The following is a 25,179-nucleotide window of genomic DNA, read 5'->3' as shown; positions in this document are numbered from 1 at the left end:
TATGAGAATTCTGATAACAGGAAATTGTCGTATTGCTTTTTATTAGAATCTCCTAGTTCAACGAAAAATCTGAAAAAAAGGGTGTCTGTAGTCTCCATAAAAGCTTGCTTAGTCATTTAGCACAGCTATTCTTAGCAACGCATATGCTTGCAGTGCCATACATTTGACGCAAAGAGTATTGATAAATGACAATTTAAAAAGAAATAAAAAGTGATAAATAGTTAAGAATAGCTATCACTATGTGTTTTGATGAATGTAAGTACTTGTATATTCATTCTCGTCGTGTTAGTCCAGAATGGAGCTAAATGGGGTGTATGGCCTAACTTTTGGTAAATTGCGACGATATAAATGGTATCTTCGCTGATGAGTTTTTATCAAATAGAGCAAAATAATCTGTTTTCGTAAATGATTATTCAGTGGAATATCTTTCTTGTTTAATGTTCTACAGCTCTTTACTGTAATATGTAAGTGCCTTTGTATGTGACCAAAATGGAGGCTCTCTGTCGCAGCCAAAGGTGGCAACTATTCAATGACAAACAACAAAGGAGGTGGCTTACAAAACACTCGTTCGACCTATACTTGAGTATTGCTCATCAGTGTGGGATCCGTACCAGATCGGGTTGACGGAGGAGATAGAAAAGATCCAAAGAAGAGCGGCGCGTTTCGTCACCGGGTTATTTGGTAACCGTGATAGCGTTACGGAGATGTTTAATAAACTCAAGTGGCAGACTCTGCAAGAGAGGCGCTCTGCATCGCGGTGTAGCTTGCTGTCCAGGTTTCGAGAGGGTGCGTTTCTGGATGAGGTATCGAATATATTGCTTCCCCCTACTTATACCTCCCGAGGAGATCACGAATGTAAAATTAGAGAGATTAGAGCGCGCACGGAGGCTTTCAGACAGTCGTTCTTCCCGCGAACCATACGCGACTGGAACAGGAAAGGGAGGTAATGACAGTGGCACGTAAAGTGCCCTCCGCCACACACCGTTGGGTGGCTTGCGGAGTATCAATGTAGATGTAGATGTAGATGTAACTAAATAAAACAATTGTCAAGAATAACAGTTGATTAACGTGAGATAATTATTTAGTCGTGGGCATTATAAACTGTCTTCATAAGTAATAAGAAATGTCCCTTTGTTGGTGAGTCTAAATTATTTAATGCAAAACTTTGTTCCATGACTACATTTACGTTTAAACACAATTGTGATACAGGACACCTATTTCAATGGCCTTCCAGTATGAGAACCACAAATATGAAAAATATCTGAATCAGCCCTGGGAAGCTGAGGACATAAAAGTTAGCGAAAAGTTTAAATCCTTCTTTACACAGAATGGAAGCTATTGTTACATACAATGTACAATGACGGCTTTTCCTTTCCGAAACAATATGTGTCAGATAGATTAGATTCTTTTTTCTTTGATTTGCTTCTGGTCAAAATTGGGAAATACACACCGTAAAATTATTTTGTGGTCAGAATAAAGGAATAAAATTGCTGTTAAACATTCGCGCAAATGTATTCACCACCACTCAAACAGCAACGAAAAGGCAGTGTAATAACCACAAAAACTGGAAAAATATACATATAAATGAAAATGGTAACTGAGAACGTTGAAAGAGTTCCCAAACTCGTTAAAATGTACATATTGTCCCGATAGTCACGAGCGGTTCGTTACAATACTCTCAACAATATCACGACTAAAACGTTTTAGGAGATTCTGAACAGTGTTGAAGCATGTTTCTCTTTATGGCCAGCAATGTATGTGATGAGAAGATTGCAGTCGACACAGTCCCCAACATTGATAAATTTAGTCACCGTCAGCTGTGCCTGACAGCAGAATCGTAATAACACAGGTCAACAGCTTGCAGTAATAGCTGGCACACTTGTCTGTTACCACCATTACTCAGTGCTTCCCTCCCGTTTTATTCCAGGCATGTGCGTCGTAATGGTACACGATATTATCCGTTTCTCTGCTGGAATTATATGAATGATGCTTCTGTAGCTATTTCTGTTTATTTGAAAGTAGGCTTTAAAATCAGCTGCAGTTACTAGGGGCGACAGGAAAACGAGCAAATGCCTCAGATGACAAACTGGAGTGTGAGACATAACTATGACTGGAATGAAAATGAAAAACTTTTAGCTGGAAGATATACCCAACAGAGTAGGTGATAGACTTTTAGGTGGAAGATATACCCAGCAGAGTAGGTGATAGACTTACCAGGAAGTTCTATGCTGGGTGCCCACAGATAAGAAACGACCGACATGACGACTTAATGGAAAGACATTAGAAAAGATACAGGAACTACGTGGATTCGTGTTCCTGGAAAGGTTAACGTACGTGTTCATCCAGCAGTGGCTGTCAGCTGAATGATGATGACGTCCTTGGAATACAATGCAACTAAATGCCGTAACGGATGTGTAAAACCACCGTGCAATGCATCAAACGACTATTCAATCAACCTACAAGAAACGCTGTAAAAAATGCACCGCTCTGATGTAAATGAATCACAACTTAGTATGATAACCTTATGAGGAAAGTCTACATTAGTGAAAGAAGAAGGGTCTGTTCAAAATGGTTCAAATGGCTCTGAGCACTATGGGACTTAACTTCTGAGGTCATCAGTCCCCTAGAACTTAGAACTACTTAAACCTAACTAGCCTAAGGACATCACACACATCCATGCCCGAGGCAGGATTCGAACCTGTGACCGGAGCGGTCGCGCGGTTCCAGACTGTAGCGCCTAGAACCGCTCGGTCACAACGGTCGGCGAAGGGGCTGCAATACGAGGCTGTCCAAAGGCTTACGCATTGCTAAGATATTACGCACGTTTGACCTCGATATTGTTTGTGTGTACATGAAGCCCTATGTCATACTCAACAAGCATTTCGGGACTACAACAAAATTGTCTAAATCTGGCACTGAGAAGATACCCAGGAAGAAACCTCGTTAGCAAATTATCCAATCCCACACTTACATCAATCAAATTAACGAAAAACTAAAATTTTGTCGCACTTACATAAATTTTTCTTCTTCAGATCTACGAAGTACTAAATCGAGGTCGCGGGAAGACTTAAGATAGAGAAGTTAAGACTTCCTTACTGGTTTTGGATCAGGAAGCTTGTATCTCGATAAGAGAAGAGATAAAAAGATCACAAGCCGGCCAAGTCTCCACTCAGTTTGTAACCATAGCAAATGCACCTTCCACTCCTCAAAGCGGCCACGTTTCAACATAACTAACGAACCAGTGCTGCGTGAGGCGCACTCTTATTGTGATAGTGATTGATAATGTAGGTTATTCGCAATGTAAAATGTGAATTTAGTTGTAGATTCTGCATGAAACGACCTTACAGAAAACAAATCATGTATCTGATAAAACGATTTTACAACTTAGTGGTACTCATTCAGATTACTTTATGGAATGCTCCGGCTGTGCGATGAATTAGGGCTTATGGAAACTAGTTTGAAATATTGCACTGTTTTAGTGAGTAGGTGAAAAAAGTTTGAGGGCTCACTATTCGTTTTTGTATCTATTATTAGTTTGTTTAGGGAAAGAGGAGTTTAAAAATGAAGGAAGAGCACTCATTATGGAACATCAGCATAGGAGTCTAAATCATGACAAGAGCCAAATTATGCCTCTGAATTATTGCCAAGCAAATAAAAAGATACCCTAGAGATGCGAGGGGCTAGCTAATAAGGAAATTGAACTCTGTGAAGACGAAATGGCTGACGGAAGTGGTACGAATCAAAGACGTTGAAAGTGATGAAATTTACGGTACTCTATTTAATGTTTGGCAACGGCCTTGTCGCAGTGGATACACCGGATCCCGTCAGATCACCGAAGTTAAACGCTGTCGGGTGTGGCCGGCACTTGGATGGGTGACCATCCAGGCCGCCATGCGCTGTTGCCATTTTTCGGGGTGCACTCAGCCTCGTGATGCCAATTGAGGAGCTACTCGACCGAATAGTTGCGGCTCCGCTCACGTAAAATCGTCATAACGACCGGGAGAGCGGTGTGCTGACCACACGCCCCTCCTATCCGCAACCTCAGTTGAGGATGATACGGCGGTCGGATGGTTCCGATGGGCCACTTGTGGCCTGAACATGGAGTGGTATTTAATGTTTGAAATTCAACGTGTGAAAAGTTCTGGTAATCATTTGTTTCGCTCAGTTTCACCTCAGGTTTTCGTGCGTGAACTTTCTGCTACTCCTGCGAATTATCATCCATAGCCTTAATCTTGTTACAAGAAGTGTGTTGGCTGTTTTGTAGGAGCCTGTAGCGCCTGGCTGCACAGCTGCAACGCTGATCGCCACCAGTGCAATCTGTCGGTCGCAAAGTTATTTTATTCGAGCTGTATTGTTTTGTATTAGTGAACGTCATATGACCGCTTAACACGCGATGCTTATAATTACAGCAATACAAGAAATGGAATCACATAAGGTTGCATTTACACATTTTACTTTTTGTTTGCCAGCAAATCACGCCCTGCCCTTGGCCCCTCTCTCCATTACTTGCGTTATATCACGTCCCTCTTTCTCTGCCTTTTTCTACCATGTCTTGTAGTGCACTAATGCCAGCAGCTGCAGTTTAGCCTGTAATACGTCCTTGTTATTCTACTTTTCAGAAACGAAAATGAACTGGTTTTTTTCTGTTGTAGCTACTATTGTTTCACGGTGTAAAAGTAATTTTTGGAAGTGTTCGTTTCCATATTCCGTGAAAGACGTTTTGTAACGTATGTAAAATATGTAAAGTTATGTAAAATATGTAGAAACATTAACACCCCCACCCCATGTGCTTAAAAGAATCGAACACCCATGTGTACAAGCGCTTTTGACATTTGATTGCTTTACAAAATAGTTAATGAGTTAAATATTTGATGTGAATCAAGCAAAACCTTTATGTTTAAAGGCGCATCTCAATGTTTTTGACGGCATATCACACCATAAGATATTTTGCAGGTACATTCGGTGGTACATGTCGATACTGTCTACATAATCTGTTGCTAATAGAGTTGGTAGCAAAGAAGTAACAAATTAAAACTTTATAGTTGATGCTGAAGTATTAGTACACGAACAGCGAAAACGTAATAAGCGATAAACGTCTTTCCCTTGTTATTTTGTGGGGTCTGTCAGAAAGAAGAAATTTTGAAAGCGCTTGAAATTATTGATAGTCGCTAAGTGGTCTCATTCACATAGCTGGGTGAATATATTCTGGGTAATTTGGACGTCATGAGTTATACCATTGCAAGAGATATACATAGTTCCTAACTCCAGTACTTGACTTACTGTATAAATCTTGACATAAGATTATACGAGGTGTGGCTATGAAATAACGGAACTACGGCTGTAAAACATTTTGTTTCGGAAACATACATATTTAGTTATTGTCACCTCCAGTATACTTCCCCCCCTGTGTTCCTAAAACGCTGCACTCGCATTTTCCATTGATGGAATCAGTGCTGGAACTCTTCCTCTGTGCTGCTTTTTCTTTCACTGCTGAAATCTCGTTGCTTTTATTGCAGATTTGACCTTGGTGAACAGCTAAAAGTCACATGGTGCTAGGTCAGACGAATAAGGGCGGTGGTTTAACACTGGAACGTTGTGCTTCGCTAGAAACCTCTTAACAGAGACTACGTTGTCCTGGTGCAGAACCCATCACATGTCTCGGAACGGTTTTTAATTTTCTCACAGAGCTGAGCAAGAACATTAAAGTAGTAATGTTGATTAATAGTTTGACCTTCAGGAACCCAGTGAAGATACACAATTCCATGAAAATTGGAAAAAAAATCTTTATCGCTTTGAATTTTGGTTTTCTCATTCGAGCGTTTTTCACTTTCGGAGAACTTGGCCTTTTCCAAAGCATGGATTTCTGGATCATAAGTGAAACAAAAAGATTCGTCGCGAGTTATCACTGTTTCCAAGACATTATTCAAAGCGTCAGTACAAACATTTTGACGAGCTTATTTTTGTTCGACTGAGGGAATTTCCGACACCAGTTTCGCATACACTTTTCTCATGTAAAACTGGTTGTGTAAAATTTGCTTTGCACATTCTCGTCAATTCCAGCAGTTTCAGCAATCGATCGAATACTCAACCGAATCAGAGTATCTAGTTTTTCAATATTTTCATCGGTTCTTGATGTTGAAGAGCGCCCCAGGTGTCTTCTCAGCGTCTTGGGAACTCTTGAACCGCCCAGAAACTCGCGTACGTGATAAACAGTCTTCGCCATACACTTCTTTTAGTAAAAGGTAGGTTTCAGTAGCAGTTTTTCCAAGTTTCATGTGAAACTTCACCACAATTCGTTGCTCTATGATTATAATTTATCGTTTTTTTTCCGGAAAAAGAAAATAACAGCTCAGGAGCAAATGAAGGCCACGACACGGCCACTCTGATTTGTCTACAGACACCGGAGATGCCGTATTCGACTGAGAACCCTTCACGCTTCACGGCTGTGGTCGTGCAGCTTTGTCTCATGCGTTTTTACTCTGTTATAGTATTAATCCTATTATTTTATAGCCCCGCCTGGTAGTTCTTAATAAGTATATTATGAAAGCATTTCAGATTTTTAGATTGACTGTTTCACAGAAGGCAGATGTGAAAAATTCTGCTACAGCTTTCAACATATTTGAAACAAAATTTATAGTTCAAAACTACTGCCCAAATTTGCCTTCTTAGCCACTTCAAGTCATTGTTTACGTATGTTCGTATGTATATAGCATTAAGAGATCTTACCGTGTCATAAAAGGAACAGGACATCAGCGACTACTTGAGCAGCGTCGGAGTTTCGTAAACCATACTAAAATGCTTCATTCCGCTGTAATTGCACATTTCTATGTTCGCAACTCGTGGTCTCGCGGTAGCGTTCTCGCTTCCCGAGCACGGGGTCCCGGGTTCGATTCCCGGCGGGGTCAGGGATTTTGGCCTGCCTCGAGATGACTGGGTGTTGTTGTGTCATCATCATCATCATTCATCCCCATTACAGTTGGAGGAAGGCAACGGCAAACCACCTCCACTAGGACCTTGACTAGTACTGCGGTGCGGATCTCCCACATCGTTCCCTACACTCTGTCAAGGAGTATGGGACATCATCATCATCATCAGCAGATTTAATAACGTGAAATACTGTTGAATAATGTGAAACGCTGAAAATCAAATTCTTGTCGACCCCGGGAGACGTTAGACAAATGGTTCAAATGGCTCTGAGCACTATGGGACTCAACTGCTGAGGTCATTAGTCCCCTAGAACTTAGAACTAGTTAAACCTAACTAACCTAAGGACATCACACACATCCATGCCCGAGGCAGGATTCGAACCTGCGACCGTAGCGGTCTCGCGGTTCCAGACTGCAGCGCCAGAACCGCGCGGCCACTTCGGCCGGCAGACGTTAGACAGGCGACCATAAACAGGAATGGGTAACCGTTGTTGGCATTTATTATTATAGATTCCTGGTTACATGTGTGTGAGAGGGCCTTAGGTTCCAAATTTAGCAGGATAAATAAATAAACTATACTTGTAACACAATTTGTGGAGACTGTGGACTGAGGAGAGCGATTCTTGTGTTGCAGTCAAGCCTGAGTACGTGAAGGCGATGCTGCGCAACGGCACGGAGCTGCCCGACGGACGAGAGATCGGGCCGTACACGGAGGGCGACGAACTGACGCTGGTGTGCGAGTCTGGCGGCGGGAAACCCATCCCGGCCGTCTCCTGGTGGAACGGCACACAGCGCATCCCAGGTCAGTCTGCCGCACCATCTCCTCTCTGCCAGCTCGCTCTGTTCATCCACGAAACCCAGAAGGTGCTACAAGGGACGTTCAGTAAGTCATGCAACACTTTTTTTGCTGAAAGTAGATTGGTTTTTTTTTCAGGATTTCAGTACACCATATCATTCCCTAATTTTTTGGCTACAAAACTCTATTTTTCAACATAACGCCCGTTCAATGTGACGGCCTGACCTATCTTACTGGCTGGGCCTGTGTGCCGCCTTGCTACCATTCTACTGGTTGAAGTCGGAGCCTGTGACGATGTTCGATAAAAAATTGCCACGATCAGCCTCGTAACGCACAAACAATCCCGCACAGACGGCCTCCCTTGATTTTTGTGGTCTTTCATGAGTTGGCGAGAAACCCATCAGACACACACCTTAGTACCCCTGCTGGTGGGCGAGTGTGTTAGTACTACCAACAGATATATTCAGTTTAGCAGCGAGGTTTCTGATCGCTATCTGTCTCTCACCTCGAATGAGAGCGTCCGCACGTTTCACAGCCGGCACGCAGTTTGCGCGACCTTATTGCGATGATGACAGGCGCCCCACCCAATGACTCACTGTGCTTTTGTTCACTGCCAAGTCTCCTCCGACATTCTGCAGACACGTTGAATATGTGAGATGTTCTGGCTTTGCATTAAGAAAACTCAAGTGACAACTGTCTGCTAGGATCGTACATCTTATCGGAAATTCATGAAACTATAGGGGCTGATGTTGGTATATTCCACGATATCCCACAACAAATTCTGCATTTTTCCAACCGAAATTGACAAAAAAGTGTTGCATTACTTATTGAACGTCCCTCGTTGTACTTAATAACCATGTTCAGGAGAATGTCCTGTTCCTTGACTTTCCGAACGCGTTCGATGCTGTCGCCTGATGAACAAAACAAGAGCGTACAGAAAATTGGACGATGGTTGTGACAGGATTGAATAGTTCCTAGCTACTAGTACACATCATATCATTCATAACTGACAAGGAGATCACACGACACTCAGATTTTTGTATATCTGGTTATTTATGATACGTGACGTTCAGAATTCGAATATCACTCAACCACAGCAGTTCGATACAATTCTCAAATTTCTGAAGAAAGTCGACTCAGAAGTTTTCCGAGCTTCTTTACCACCCTATAGCAAGATCATTTCTTTACCGGGTCTCGTGACACTGTGGTAAACTGCTTGCCTCCCACATGAATGGTCTGGGGTCGATTCCTGACCGCGGCAAACTTTAAAACAAAGTTGCATGTTCTACGAGCATTTGTGTGAAGAGTAAAATACATAGAGATGAAAAATATATAATATGTTATGTTTTTTAAAACAGTCCTTATTAAGAATCTTTTATAAAAGATCGCAAATTAACCATTTATATTTGCAATGCAAACTTGATTTTTGCGGGCAATGTGTAATTAGAAATAAGGAGATGTGCATTTTTCATAAAAATTACAAATAGATATGTGGTAATTAGCATATATCTGATGAATATTACATTGAAATGACGAGAGCTCGTCCTCGCAACTCAGAGATAGAAAAGGTTAATATGATTTTAGTAAACTGCAGGAGCATCCGAGGAAAGATCACGGAATTAGTATCGCATATAGAAGTGAACAGCAAGGAAATCCTAAGTTGCCGTTGGAATATTTATGTTAATGGTTGGTTCGTGTAGTGGTGGCGGCGTATTTATTGCAGTGAAGAACCAGATAATATCTAGTGAGGTTATCATGGATTCCGAATGTGCATTGAACTGGTGAAGTTAAGCATCAAAGATCGGTCCAAACTGGTCATCGGATGATTTAATAGACCGCCTGGGTCAGGAGATATAGCGGTGTACCATTCCAGAGAGAACATGCAGAATATCACTAATAACTTCCCTGTTCACGCCGTTCTAATAGACCGTGACTTCAGTTTACCAGGTATAGATGGGGAGGGCTGGTTCCAGGGACAGGGATTCGCGTGACATTATTCTGACTGTCTTGTCCGAAAATAAGTTCGAGTACAAGAGGACACTATCAGTGAGCTTAAGGCAGTGACTGCATCTAAGACTACGTGTATTATAAGGACTATTAAGAAACGTGAGGAAATATTTTTCCTTAGCAAGAAGGACAGGAACTGCTGACAAGGGAACCTCCCCATCGCACCCCCCTCATATTTATTTATAAGTTGGCACAGTGGATAGGCCTTGAAAAACTAAACACAGATCAATCGAGAAAACAGGAGGAAGTTGTGTGGAAGTATGAAAAAAATGAGCAAAATATACAAACTGAGTAGTCTATGTGCTAGATAGGCAACATCAAGGCTAGTGTGAGCTCTGCAGCGCCGTGGTCCCTTGGTTAGCGTGAGCAGCTGCTGAACGAGAGGTCCATCGTTCAAGTCTTCCCTCGAGCGGAAAGTTTCCATTCTTTATTTTCGCAAAGTTATGATCTGCCCGTTCGTTTATTGACGTCTCTGTTCACTGTAATAAGTTTAGTGTCTTGTGTTTTGCAACAGCACCGCAAAACCGTGCGATTAGTAGGCGAAAGGACGTGCCTCTCCAATGGGAACCGAAAACATTTGATCGCAAGGTCATAGGTCGACCGATTCCTCCACAGGAAAACACATCTGATATATTCTATACGACACTGGTGACGGCGTGTGCGTCACACGACAGGAATATGTTGTCGACCCACCTAACTTGTACACTTGGCGAATGGGTAAAAACATTCTTCTACCTTGCCCGATTTAGGTTTTCTTGTGGATGTGATAATCACTCCCAAAAAAGTGATCGCATTGGACGGACAGATAATAATTGTCTGAAAATAAAAAATTAAAATTTTTCACTCGAGGGAATGCTTGAACCAAGGAGCTTTCGTTCCGAAGCTGCTAACGCTAACCACGGGACCACCATGCTGCTGAGCTCACGCTATCCTAGATGTTGCCTATGTTGCTCATGGACTACTCAGTTTGCATATTTTGCTTATTTTTTTCATAGTTCCACACAACTTCTTCCTGTTTGCTCGATTGATCTGTGTTCAGTTTTTCAAGGCCTATCCACTGTGCCAACTTATAAATAAATATGAGGGGGTGCGATGGGGAGGTTCCCTTGTGAGTGGCTGCGCGGAGTGGTCGCGTCAGGAACTGCTGAGTAGCTGCGCGGAGTGGTCGCGTGGTTATAGCGCGGACCCTCCCGCCGGAGGTTCGAGTCCTCCTTTGGCCATGGGTGTGTGTGTTGTCCTTCGCGTAAGTTAGTTTAAATATTGTGTTAGGCTAGGGACCGATGACCTTAGCAATTTGGCCCCTTAGGAATTCACAAACATTTGAACAAAACTGCTGGATATCTGAGTAGTGAACATCAAATATTCAGTGCTGCCGACGAAGATTTGAAAAACAAATGGAAAAAAATTCAAAAGACTCGTTCAATATACCCTAGAAAAGTACGTTCCGAGCAAGCTTTTACGGGATAGGAAAGACCCACCGTGGTTTAGTAACCGTGTTAGAAACCTGCTATGTAAACAAAGAGAAATTCATCGTAGATTAAAGAGAAGTCAAAACCTAGGTGAAAACAAAATCTGAACGAAGCGAAAACAAGCATTAAGCGACATTGAATGTAAAATTCTATCTACCGATCTGACTGAAACCACTAAGAGGTTTGGGTCTTGCGTAAAATTAGAAAGCGGATACAAATAATCGGTTCAGTCACTCAGGGACCATTCTGGCACCGAAAAAATTCTGAATTAGGGCTTCCGAAATTGTTTCAAAGTGTAAGATCGTATTACGGTTCCCTCCTTTCAGTCATCGTACGAATATCGAAATGGCAGATGTTGAGATAAGTGATCGCGGAAGAGAAAAGCAACTGAAATCGCGTTGTAGTGGAAATGCATCCGAGTCAGATGAGATATCTGTACGATGCTACAGAAATTATGCGAAAGAACCTGCGTCCCTACCAGCAGCAGTTTATCGTAGGTCGTTGGAGAATGAAGGGTAACTAGCGACTGGGAAAAGAATGCAGGACATTCCCGTTTTCAGTCTGGGTAGTAGGACAGAGGCACATGATAGACCTATATCGCTGATCCCAATCTGTTGTAGAATTTTGGAACATGCTTTATGCTCACGTATTATGACGTTTCCTGAAGGAAACTCTCCTCCATACAGTCACCACGGATTCCACGAACAGAGATCATGAGAAACTCAGCTCGCTCTGTCCTCACTCAGTTCCTCCGTGAGATTCAAAGTGCTGAAGATACCGGCGCTCAGTCTGATGCCATGTTCGTAGACTACGGGAAGGCTTTTGACCCTATCCCGTACTGCCGTTTAATGAAAAAAATACTCGTTTACTGAGTGTCGGACCAGATTTGTGTCTGGATTCAAGACTTCCTCCCAGAGAGAACTCGACATGTAGCTCTTAACGGAATAAAACCGACAGATATAAAGGTAATTTCAGGCGTACCACAAGGAAGTTGTGTTAGTACCGTTCCGTTTATATAGGATGTAACAGAAAATATTGTAGGCTCCAAAAACTATTCGTAGACGATGTTGTCGTCTACAGGAAGATAGTAACGCCAGATGACTGTAGCTATGAGCAAAAGGATGTGCGGAGGTTTGATGAATGGTCTAACAACAGGCAGCTAACACTGAATGTAACACGTTGCCCATGTATACGAGAAATAGGAGAAGAAATCCACTATTATAGAATTACACTATTGATCACAAGTTGCTGGAAATAGTATTTCCCGTAAAATGTTTTGGAGTAACCAGCCGGAGCAACTTTAAGTGGTATGACGACATAGAACAAATAGTAGGAAAAGCTGTTACTGGACTGATATGCATACGAGGAGTCTTAAAGGAAACGTAATTCATCGATTAAAGAAGTGGCTTACAAAACATTTGATCGGCCGATTCTTGAGAATTGGTAATCGCTCTGGAGTCCTTACCAGATAGGACTGCCAGAACTAGAGAAGATACAACGAAGAGCGCTGCATTTTTTCACGGGTTCGTTTAGTCTGCTCGACAGAGTTGCAGAAGTGCTCAACGAACTTCAGTGGGAGACGCAACGACAAAGGCTTGTGCATCACGGAGTGGCTTACAGTTGAAATTCCGAGAAAATACGTTCCGGGAAAAGTCGGAAAACATATTTCTTCTTCCCACATACGTCTCAGGAAATGACGACAACGAGAAAACCCTAGAAGTTAGAGCTGATACAGAGATGTACCCACACTCATTCTTCCCACGCTCCATTCGGGAATGGAACAAGGAAGTGGGGGTCAGATAGTTGTACGAAAACTACCCTCCGCCACGCACCTCTACGTGACTTGCGGAGGATTGGTTGTAGATGTAGATTATTGAAACTAAAAGGAAAAAACGAAAAAAATTACGAGCGAATCGAGACTCGAAGCAACGATTACCTGTTTCGAAGACTACTGGTTTTCTTTTCAGCTTTATCTGTTTTACGCTTCACGGAAATGCTCCTAGAATACTTTCTTGCACTAGCCAAGAATCGACGCGAGGTCGTCCACGTGGCACACGAACACTCTACGACAGAGTCACGCTGCCTGTCGAAAAAGACCACCTTGCTTTTGGATAGTAAAGACAGTTGGAAAACTTAAAACTCAATTTTCTAGAGAATTTTTAGAGTTGCATTGAACTGCTTTGGGATATTGATATTTGAGTTCTGAGCTTCATGTGCCATAAATACACTACTGGCCATTAAAACTGCTACACCAAGAAGAAATGCAGATGATAAACGGGTATTCATTGGACAAAGATATTATACTAAAACTGACATGTGATTACATTTTCACGCAATTTGGGTGCAGAGATCCTGAGAAATCAGTACCCAGAACAACCACCTCTGGCCGTAGTAACGGCCTTGATACAACTACGCCTTGAGTCAAACGGAGCTTGGATGGCGTGTACAGGTACAGTTGCCCATGCAGGTTCAACACGATACCACACTTCATCAAGAGTAGTGACTGGCGTATTGTGACGAGCCAGTTGCTCGGCCACCATTGACCAGACGTTTTCAGTTGGTGGGAGATCTGGAGAATGTGCTGGCCAGGGCAGCAGTGGAACGTTTTCTGTATCCAGAAAGGCCCGTACAGGACCTGCAACATGCGGTCGTGCATTATCCTGCTGAAATGTAGGGTTTCGCAGGGATCGAGTGAAGCGTAGAGCCACGGGCCGTAACACATCTGAAATGTAACGTCGACTGTTCAAAGTGCCGTCAATGCGAACAAGTGACCGAGAAGTGTAACCAGTGGCACCCCATACCATCACGCCGGGTGATTACGCCAGTATGGCGATGACGAATACACGCTTCCAATGTCCGTTCACCGCGATGTCGCCAAACACGGATGCGACCATCATGACGCTGTAAACAGAACCTGGATTCTTCTGAAAAAATGGCGTTTTGCCATTCGTGCACCCAGGTTCGTCGTTGAGTACACCATCGCAGGCGCTCCTGTCTGTGATGCAGCGTCAAGGGTAACCGCAGCCATGGTCTCCGAGCTGATAGTCCATGCTGCTGCAAACGTCGTCGAACTGTTCGTGCAGCTGGTTGTTGTCTCGCAAAAGTCCCCATCTGTTGACTCAGGGATCGAGACGTGGCTGCACGATCCGTTATAGCCATGTGGGTAAGATGTCTGTCATCTCGACTGCTAGTGATACGAGGCCGTTGGGATCCAGCACGGCGTTCCGTATAACCCTCCTGAACGCACCCATTCCATAGTCTGCTAACAGTCGTTCGATCTCGACCAACGCGAGCAGCAATGTCGCGATACGATAAACCGCAATCGCGAAACGCTACAATCCGATCTTTATCAAAGTCCGAAACGTGGTGGTACGCATTTCTCCTCCTTACACGAGTCATCACAACAACATTTCACCAGGCAACGCCGGTCAACTGCTGTTTGTGTATGAGAAATCGGTTGGAAACTTTCCTCATGTCAGCACGTTGTAGGTGTCGCCACCGGCGCCAACCTTGTGTGAATGCTCTGAAAGCTAATCATTTGCATATCACAGCATCTTCTTGCTTCGGTTAAATTTCGCGTCTGTAGCACGTCATCTTCGTGGTGTAGCAATTTTAGTGGGCAATAGTGTATAAAAAATCTCTAAAATTTGATTGCTGTGTGTCCTTCTTGTGACACACATCTTCAGGCGTTCAAGTTGCTTCGGACGTGCCTCAAGAGTGTGTTGAAGGATCACTGGTATTCCCGATGTGCATAAATGCACAGAATACGTGAATGATATAGTGGATAATGTGGAAAGCTCCTCGAGGCTCTTCCCGGATGACGCTACTGTACACTGATATACAGGATGGAGAATAGCATCCTCATTATACGATCAAAGGAGGATAGGCAACTTCGAATCGAGCAAAACTTTCCAAATAAGCTCAGGTTTGAAATTTACCGTCGTGTAGTTTCGCTTTCTTCACGGCTTGTTCATTATACGGATCGACTAGCGCCCTGGATGGAATACAGCCCTGTCTCACTTCCTTCTCAAGTATTGCTTCTCTCTCATGTAGTTCAGTTCTTACAATTGCGATTCAGCTTGTAGATTACCTTCCCGTCACACGACAACGCGGTTAAATTTAGAATTTCAAAGAGTGTGTTCCAGACAACACTGTCAAAAACGTTCTCTACATCTGTAAGTACTGTAAAGTGGATTTTCCATTATTCATTCTAAGTCGTGGGCCAGTATTGTCTCCCGCGTTCCTATGTTTCTCCAGAACCCAAATTGAACTTCTCTGAGTTGGGCTTCTACAACTTTTTTTCATCCATCTAATTCAAGATAATAATATTGATATTCTGCTACCATGATTTATGACTTCCTTTAATTTCAAGAAAGGTCTGATATTTCTGTACACTTGGCGTGACACACGCTTTGGAAAAAAAATGACACTGTCCACGAAGAAGAAGCGGATCATTGTTTTGAAAACAATCACATGACGAGTTGAGAATGCACTTTGAAATGCTCAGGTCATTGTATCGTAAAAAAGTAAATATTAAAAGCACTTATCAGCCACTTAATCATCTTCTTATCTGGTCTAGATCACTCTGGTGCAGGTCACGCTCGATGTCTTGTGAAATTATTTGGTCCTCTGCGAACATCACGGTGTTTATCCAGTTATCTGGTGCTGCTTTAATGCCTAGTTTGATATTGATTTTCTGTTGCATAACTTTTCCTCGTCAAACTTGGTTTAAAATTCCTCCAGGTACATATTCCAATACGAACATTGCTCCACGTAATGTTTTATTGGAAGAGGTTGTCGTCCACAAACCGTGTTCAATACTGCTGACGATATGTAGAAGAATATCAGAACAAGTAGGTGATCTCCTCTACAGTGTCTTAGCTGTCGCTACAGCGGAGTTGTGGTACCTGATTCCCTCCTATATATAGCCCTGTCACGTCGAAACACAGCGACGCGACAAATCGGTAAAGGCTAGAGGTTACGGTCCAGCCCTCGCATACCGGGAGCCCTGCTGTAGAGGACGAACCGGCACTTAGAGGAACGCGAGCAGACGGCAAGCGTCCGGTGAGGATCAGACAGTGGCGAAGGCGGTCAGCCGAGATGGGCAGCCGACGGCGGTCGAGCCGTTTGCGGAAGGGCGGCATCGGCGACGACCAAGTTGTCCCTGCCCTGCGCCGCATTCCTGCTCGCAAGTTGGCCGCCGCGCCCTCTCAAGAAATTTCATTAACGGCCGGCATCGAACGCCGCCGCCCCCTATATATCGGGAGCACCTAATTCAGGCCCCGGCAGCATTACCGCGTGCCGGCATTCCTCCGCTCCTTGCACCGCGCCACCTCCTAGACCCCATCTGGCTCCGTCTGTGGGATCGCCGAGGTGAGTTGAGCCTGGCAGCGCCGCAGTTGGACTACTGAACAATACAAGGAACACGAAAATGTGACGATGCCTGCAGTGTATAGTACACCTTCTTCCACCTTATATCCATTGGACACGGCAACAGCAGGAATAATAGAAATAAAGAAATATTTTTGTGCGTGTACAGTATAATAGAAAGAATAAATAATTATAAATCTTATTGAATTGCAAATATATAGAATTCGAAATTTAGTGTACATAACTGCTACCTTGGTCACCAATAGTGGCTCTGACGCAGCTGATAATCGAGTCGAGCTGAGCTTGAATCAGGTGCATCGTTCCATACTGCTCCAACTCTCGGTTCTGTTGGGCGTGGCCGGCCCAAGTGGCCGAGCGGTTCTAGGTGCTACAGTCCGGAACCGCGCGAGCGCTACGGTCGCAGATTCGAATCCTGCCTCGGGCATGGATGTGTGTGATGTCCTTAGGTTAGGTAGGTTTAATTAGTTCTAAGTTCTAGGGGACTGATGACCTGAGCAGTTAAGTCTCATAGTGCTCAGAGACATTTGAACCTTTTTTTTTTTTTGGGCATGTTTTCTTCCCTGGTGTCCGGAAGTACACTTAACAGTATAGCTATACGTCATAGGCATTAGAAATAACATTAATTTCAGTTTAAATTTTTTGTACACTTTGCACATTCACGCGCTCAAAACAGTTCATTAATCACAAGTTTTCACGCTGGATCCTTTGTGCCTTACATAACTGGATACCCTCTTCTTGCAGAAACCGGTCAATACCGACGTAGTCCGTTGTGATCCGCTGTCGAAACAGGTCAGTCACAGACTTAGGTTAGGGAATTCTACTCTGATCAAGACGTTAAGAAACTTGCGGCTTTATCTGTCATAGCGTGAACACCGTAGTATTACACGGTTGAGGTCTGTAATCAAACCTGGGTGGAGTTCGCAATACGGAGGTGGCTGAACTTTCATCCTATAAAGATGTGAAGGATAACAGCCCTGACCAAGGCACGCTATAGTAGTGGTATGACGTCACCAGTGAGACTTCTACCCCGTCGGATTGCAATAGCTGGCCGCCAGGACGCCGGAAGTTTGTAATGTTGTCAGGCTGCTTGATAATTTCAATCGCATCTAGCGTTAGAGCGTCCACGACGCATTACCGATACACGGGCTTCCTGGAAGTGGAGTCGAGAGTCAAGAATGCTTCCATAACATCGTACTGGGCTGTATTAATCTAAACTTTTGAGAGCCAGTCAGTCGCTTAAAAAGTTTTCGAGCCAGTCACGCCTTTTTACTGTATACTCGTAATTCCAGCAAAAATGGCGATGTAGCAAATGAAATGTCTGCCAAATTGGTTATGCACGACAAATCCTGGCACAGTTTAAAGGTTTCAGATAGGTGTTACTTAGAAATTACCTCACATATATGCTAACGAACTGACAAGAGACGTACTCAAGATCATTAATCATGTTGTTCAAAATGGCTCTGAGCACTACGGGACTTAACATCTGAGGTCATCAGTCCACTAGAACTTAGAACTACTTAAATCTAACTATCCTAAGGACATCACACACATCCATGCCCGAGGCAGGACTCGAACCTGCGACCGTAGTGGTCGCGCACTTCCAGACTGAAGTGCCTAGAACCGCTCGGCCACACCGGCCGGCTAATCAGGTTGTAGCCTAAATGAAAACGCATCGGAGATGGGAGTGTCAGTCCTTAGCAATCATACGTAAATATTTCTTTTCGCTGCGGAGGGTATAGTACATTCGGTTGATCTTAACCTTGAACACAATTAGTGGTTCTTTATATGTTCAACAAATCACTTGGCTGGCGGATAGCGCCTCTGGAAAAACTTATTGCACAGTTTCAGTCTTTTTCCACCTCCAAGGATCCTCTTTCTTGCCTTCAAAGATAAAATAATACTATTACTCACAGGTACTACTTCCACTCAACCTTTTTCTTACCCCAGGTGCGGGAAGCCTCCATACGCCATCTTTCTACCTTCAAGGTCGGACTTCGCCGTTCGGATCCAATAATCAACCATCCGAGGTCTTCAAGGAGCCCTTGTGCAATGTTGAATTCCCATCTGTGGACAAAGTATACAACACAATTAACAAAATGCTGATCGAGTTAGGGGGAATACCAAAGGGGATGAGGGGTGAATGGGAATTTGGTTAGAGGAGGGAGGCGTGATAGGGTAGCCCAAGCAGCTGTGCAAGGGTTGGTAGTTAGCGCTGCCTAGCGAGCAGGAGACCAGGGTTTCAATGCCCGTCTTGGTACAAGTATTCATTCTTCTCTTCAGTCTACACACACACACACACACTATATATATATATATATATATATATATATATATATATATATATATATATATAATTCTGCAGTTCGGTGGAGCCGCTGTGCCGTCGTCTACTACGTCTTGGTAGGATTGGCAAGATATTTAACATTCTCAGTGTATCCTGCTACAAAGAGTATTGGTCACCAGGAGATTTTTTTCACTGTGGAAGGGATATCTGGAAATATACTGAGACGACAAAAGCCGTGGGATAGCGATATGCACATATGGAGATGGAGGTAGTACCGCGTACACAAGATATTAAAGGGCTGTGTGTTGGCGGAGCTCTCATTTGCACTCACTTGGTTCATGTGAAAAAGTTTGACGTGATTACGGCCGCACGACGGGAATTAACAGCTTTTTAACGCGAAATGGTAGTTGGAGCTAGACGCGTGGGACATAACATTTCGGAAATAGTTAGGGAATTCAGTATTCTAAGATCCCTAATGTCAGGTATGTTTTGAGAATACCAAATCTGAGGCATTACCTTTCACCACCGACAACGCAGTGGCCGACGAACTTCACTTAACGACCGAGAGCAGAGCCGTTCGCTTAGAGTTGCCAGTGCTAACAGACAAGCAACAATGCGTGAAATAACTGCAGATTTCAATATGGGATGTACGACGGACATTCCGTTAGTCCTCTGTGGCGAAATTTGGCGCTAATGGGCAATGGCAGCAGTTCAGTTGGTAAGAGCTGATGGTAGGTTTCGAGTGTGTCGCAGATCTCACGAAGCCATGAATCGAACTTGTGAACAAGGCACTGTGTAAGCTGGTGGTGGATCCATAATGTTGTGGAGTGGGTCCTCTGGTGCAACTGACCCGATCATTTACTGGAAATGGTTACTTGGAGGCCATCTGCAAGCATTCGTGGACTTCATGTCCCCGAATAACTATGGATGACAATGCGCCATGTGACCGGGCCACAGTTGTTCGTGTTTGGTGTGAAGAACATTCTGAACAGTCTGAGCGAATTATATGGCCACACAGATCGCCCGACATTAATCTCGGGACCTACTAGAGAGGTCATTTCGTGAACAAATTCCTCCATCTGCAACGCTCTCGCAATTATGGACGGCTATAGAGTCAGCATTGCTGAATATTTCTGCTGGGGACTTCGAGCGAGTTGTTGAGTCCATGTCACGTCGAGTTGTTGCACTACGTCGCGAAAAAGGAGGTCCAACGCGGTATTATGATGTATCCCATGACTTTTGTCACCTCAGTGTGTTACACGCTTGTTTCCAAACGATACTTTACCTTATCAGAGTACGATGAGAGGAATTTCAGTGTATTACACTCCTGGAAATTGAAATAAGAACACCGTGAATTCATTGTCCCAGGAAGGGGAAACTTTATTGACGCATTCCTGGGGTCAGATACATCACATGATCACACTGACAGAACCACAGGCACATAGACACAGGCAACAGAGCATGCACAATGTCGGCACTAGTACAGTGTATATCCACCTTTCGCAGCAATGCAGGCTGCTGTTCTCCCATGGAGACGATCGTAGAGATGCTGGATGTAGTCCTGTGGAACGGCTTGCCATGCCATTTCCACCTGGCGCCTCAGTTGGACCAGCGTTCGTGCTGGACGTGCAGACCGCGTGAGACGACGCTTCATCCAGTCCCAAACATGCTCAATGGGGGACAGATCCGGAGATCTTGCTGGCCAGGGTAGTTGACTTACACCTTCTAGAGCACGTTGGGTGGCACGGTATACATGCGGACGTGCATTGTCCTGTTGGAACAGCAAGTTCCCTTGCCGGTCTAGGAATGGTAGAACGATGGGTTCGATGACGGTTTGGATGTACCGTGCACTATTCAGTGTCCCCTCGACGATCACCAGTGGTGTACGGCCAGTGTAGGAGATCGCTCCCCACACCATGATGCCGGGTGTTGGCCCTGTGTGCCTCGGTCGTATGCAGTCCTGATTGTGGCGCTCACCTGCACGGCGCCAAACACGCATACGACCATCATTGGCACCAAGGCAGAAGCGACTCTCATCGCTGAAGACGACACGTCTCCATTCGTCCCTCCATTCACGCCTGTCGCGACACCACTGGAGGCGGGCTGCACGATGTTGGGGCGTGAGCGGAAGGCGGCCTAACGGTGTGCGGGACCGTAGCCCAGCTTCATGGAGACGGTTGCGAATGGTCCTCGCCGATACCCCAGGAGCAACAGCGTCCCTAATTTGCTGGGAAGTGGCGGTGCGGTCCCCTACGGCACTGCGTAGGATCCTACGGTCTTGGCGTGCATCCGTGCGTCGCTGCGGTCCGGTCCCAGGTCGACGGGCACGTGCACCTTCCGCCGACCACTGGCGACAACATCGATGTACTGTGGAGACCTCACGCCCCACGTGTTGAGCAATTCGGCGGTACGTCCACCCGGCCTCCCGCATGCCCACTATACGCCCTCGCTCAAAGTCCGTCAACTGCACATACGGTTCACCCACGCTGTTGCGGCATGCTACCAGTGTCAAAGACTGCGATGGAGCTCCGTATGCCACGGCAAACTGGCTGACACTGACGGCGGCGGTGCACAAATGCTGCGCAGCTAGCGCCATTCGACGGCCAACACCGCGGTTCCTGGTGTGTACGCTGTGCCGTGCGTGTGATCATTGCTTGTACAGCCCTCTCGCAGTGTCCGGAGCAAGTATGGTGGGTCTGACACACCGGTGTCAATGTGTTCTTTTTTCCATTTCCAGGAGTGTAGATATGGCAGTAGACACATTGTTTACAAATTGTAGAAGGCAATAGTACCATGGCAGCCTAGATTCGTCTGATCGCAACATTAAGTGGCGGGACATCAACCACCATTACAGCAAAACTGCTTTTTGCTGTATGCTTTCCTTAGGTCTCACGGTAGAGCATCCGCTGCTACTATACGGTTTGCTTCTTTCTCACGCTGCGTGCGTTTCCTAACACTGATTTTGCGCAATGTCTCGGATAGTGTCAGTTACCTTGGCATAACAGTAGTTAAGTTCTCAAAATTTCTTTTCTTTTATGTGTAGAACCGTAGCTTTTTGTGTCAGTGGAAAGATTGCTTTTCAGGACCAGTCTGAGCGTTACCTCAGCTGCTGCGAACTGTATTTCAGTAAGGCGGTATCTGACGTGATTGGGCTAGTAATGAGTTTTGAATTCAACGCATCACGCATATTTCGGGAATAATCTACGACTGAACACATATCGTTACTGATACGATGTAAGCACTGGTTGACGACGTTCTTGACAGCATATGTGAGGTTGCTCAACGGTGAGGCGTGCATAGTAATAGTTCCTCGTGGGATGCGTTTTGGTGTGATTTACTGAAGAGAAGACGTTAAGTGGTAGTCCTGAGAGACCAATGAAACAGGATTTCGAGGGAACAGTGTTAATGGGTTTTTGTAGGGAAGTAGGCTTCAGTCTGCAAGTGAAGGTTAGCGAGAGATAATTACGAATTGGCGGTCGTTCGTTGTTTGAAGTTGCGCTGTTGTCAGAGCAAAGATACTGTCCAAAGCAGACCTGGAGAGAAGATGGAGAGATGTTTCAGTGGCCACAAGATAATCCTCCACCTGCTGCGGCAGAGTGGCTGCTGCTGCAAGAAGTAGTTGAAGAACTTTAATCTCATGTATTAATTGAGACCAGTACTACGTTTGGCTATAGAGGATCACGATATTCGTTAATTCGTGAGAGGAAAACTTGGAATAAAGAAACCATTTTACAAATTTAAATTTTAGTGGAGTGCTTTCCTATAAAAAGTGGTTCCTGTGCTTAGTGACTTTCATGTAAGTGACTGTCGATTGCTTTTGTCTTTCCAAGAAGTGGAAGTGGGATCAGAATCTGGTTTTGAAAGACATATCGAACGCACTAAACTAGACATTTCGTGGCCATCACAATATTTGTATGGCTGTGTCTGGCGTGGAGAAATCGGTTAGCCTCGTCTCTCATTTGACGCACAACTGGAAACCTGTGCTAGTAGAAACTGGACACCCAGTCCTCTGAATGTTAGTTTATTTCCTGAAGTTGTTGTGTAGAGGCAACTATCCTGAAGTTTGTGAAAACCACACGTCACACTACAGGTTCCTAACTAGATTACCGAGCGAGGTGGCGCAGTGGTTAGCACACTGGACTCGCATTCGGGAGCACGACGGTTCAATCCCGTCTCCGGCCATCCTGATTTAGGTTTTCCGTGATTTCCCTAAATCGCTTCAGGCTAATGCCGGGATGGTTCCTTTGAAAGGGCACGGCCGATTTCCTTCCCCATCCTTCCCTCACCCGAGCTTGCGCTCCGTCTCTAATGACCTCGTTGTCGACGGGACGTTAAACACTAAAATCATCCTCCCCTAACTAGATTAGCTGGAGGTAAATCTTTAAGCTTTGGCTTTGCAGTTTTCGTTTAACAGATAGTTCAGAATATGTTCAGTATTAATGGTATATATAAGAAACTTGAGATCTATTATTTGTAATGTTAACCTGAATAATTTATAAGCACTCCGCTACCCGACTGTGACGGTCACTGTACTACACTTAATTGATTTAGCTGAGGATCAGGAAGTGCTTAACACCCTACTAAATTCCGATTTCCTTTCATATTTTATGGTAGAAGTGTTTTTTGGAACTACATGAAAGATAGTTTCTCCCCATCTCTTCTCTATTTCTAAATGAAAAGATCTGTTTGAGTATCCGCTTACAGTGCGGGTCGTAATCCAGTCCGACATTTATCTGGATGCAGTAACGTGTAATCTCTTGAAACGAGAGTCGACTGGGTGCAGCAAACGAATATTTTTCAGATTAATACCGCTTTAACGGGAGCGAACGCAAGCGAATGCGCATTGCAGAAAGTCGCTAGTATTCACTACCCTTCGCTTGTATATGTGAGCAAGCATTTGCGCTAGTGGGAACGAGGAGAACACGAGATAACGAACGTAGCATGTGAACTCATGCATTATTGCTTTTTAGCGCTATAATTGGCGAACAGGACGCAACACTACATAGGTAGATCCTCGACGCAAAACTTCCACATTCAGAGAGGAAAAGTTTTCATGGCGAACGCGCTGTTTTCGACGAAGTAAGCAAAATGTCTCAGTTTTTACGTAAACGTGAAATGCATGGACATAGTGCACGTAAACTGAATTGCAACTCCAGCTTTCCTTAGTATTAATCCAAAATTTTGCACAAAGTCGCATGCCGGAGGCTTTTCGCTCGTTTTCCATTACAGCTGAAGAGGAAAATTAAAAGCAGAACACCAACTACTGTTGTCCAATGTTACCTGTAGAAAGACTGCGTTCACTCGCTGGTTCTTAGCAATAAGAGGCATTTACCTTAATGACATTCTAGTAGGTGCTGTACGAGGTGTTTCAGATACGAAATGAGGTTGACAACACTGCGAGCTATTTGACAATGCTGTGTTGTTCTGCTATTGTAGACCTATGTGTTCATCCTTTCCAGATGGTCAGTCAGAGTTTCAGCTCCGTATAGCCATCTCTTATGATTTTTCAAGGCGCCATTAGTAAAAAAAAAAAGGTTCACATGGCTCTGAGCCCTATGGGACTTAACTTCTGAGGTCATCAGTCCCCTAGAACTTAGAACTACTTAAACCTAACTAACTTAAGGACATCACACACACCCATGCCCGAGACAGGATTCGAACCTGCGACCGTAGCGGTCGCGCGCTTCTAGACACAGCGCCTAGAACGGCTCGGCCACCTCGGCCGGCGCCATTAGTGAAGTTGTGTTCTTGTCGTGTTTACGAAAAAGGAACAGCGGAATTTAGAGCAACGTTATGCCATCAAGGTTTGTGTTAAGCGTGGAGAATACGTGAGTGTGACCTCTGAAAACTTGAAACAGGCCTGTTGGGAGCATTCCTTATCATCATCACAAGTCTTCCGCTGGCACAAATCATTTTTGGGAAGCCGAGAACAAGTTGGAGATGAACATCGCTCAGGGAAACGTCGATCGAGTGCGTGCTCTTGTGAGATCAGACCGACGCTTAACAATAAGGCTTACAGATGACCGCTAAACTCATACACTCTCACTGTACATCAAATTTTGACCGAAGATTTGCGCATGCGGAAGGTTCATTCTAAAATGCTGCCGAAAAAGCTCACAACTGAGCAGAAGGACAATTGAAGTAATTTGTGCATTGATCTTGAGACGGTCGCCATGGTTCACTCATGTGATTACAGATGATGAATCTTGGATTACTTAGTACAATCCTGAGACAAAGCGGGGAAGTGAGGAGTGACACGCTGAGACGTCTTCTCGACCGAAAAAACGCGGCTGCGCAAATCAAAGT

General features: G+C 44.4%; 1 protein-coding gene across 1 annotated transcript in view; it reads left to right on the top strand.

The window, feature by feature from the left end:
• The window catches only part of LOC124616598 (hemicentin-1), a 1,150,083-nt gene that overhangs the window by 411,806 nt on the left and 713,098 nt on the right, over positions 1-25,179 (top strand). Inside the window, exon 3 of the mRNA XM_047144918.1 lies at positions 7,561-7,728. Coding sequence (XP_047000874.1) covers positions 7,561-7,728 — 168 coding nt within the window. The remainder of the gene's footprint in view (positions 1-7,560; positions 7,729-25,179) is intronic.

Source organism: Schistocerca americana, chromosome 5, assembly GCF_021461395.2.
Source record: "Schistocerca americana isolate TAMUIC-IGC-003095 chromosome 5, iqSchAmer2.1, whole genome shotgun sequence".
NCBI lineage: Eukaryota > Metazoa > Arthropoda > Insecta > Orthoptera > Acrididae > Schistocerca > Schistocerca americana.
The sequence above is the reverse complement of the archived record's forward strand: the minus strand, read 5'-3'. Positions and strand labels throughout refer to the sequence as shown.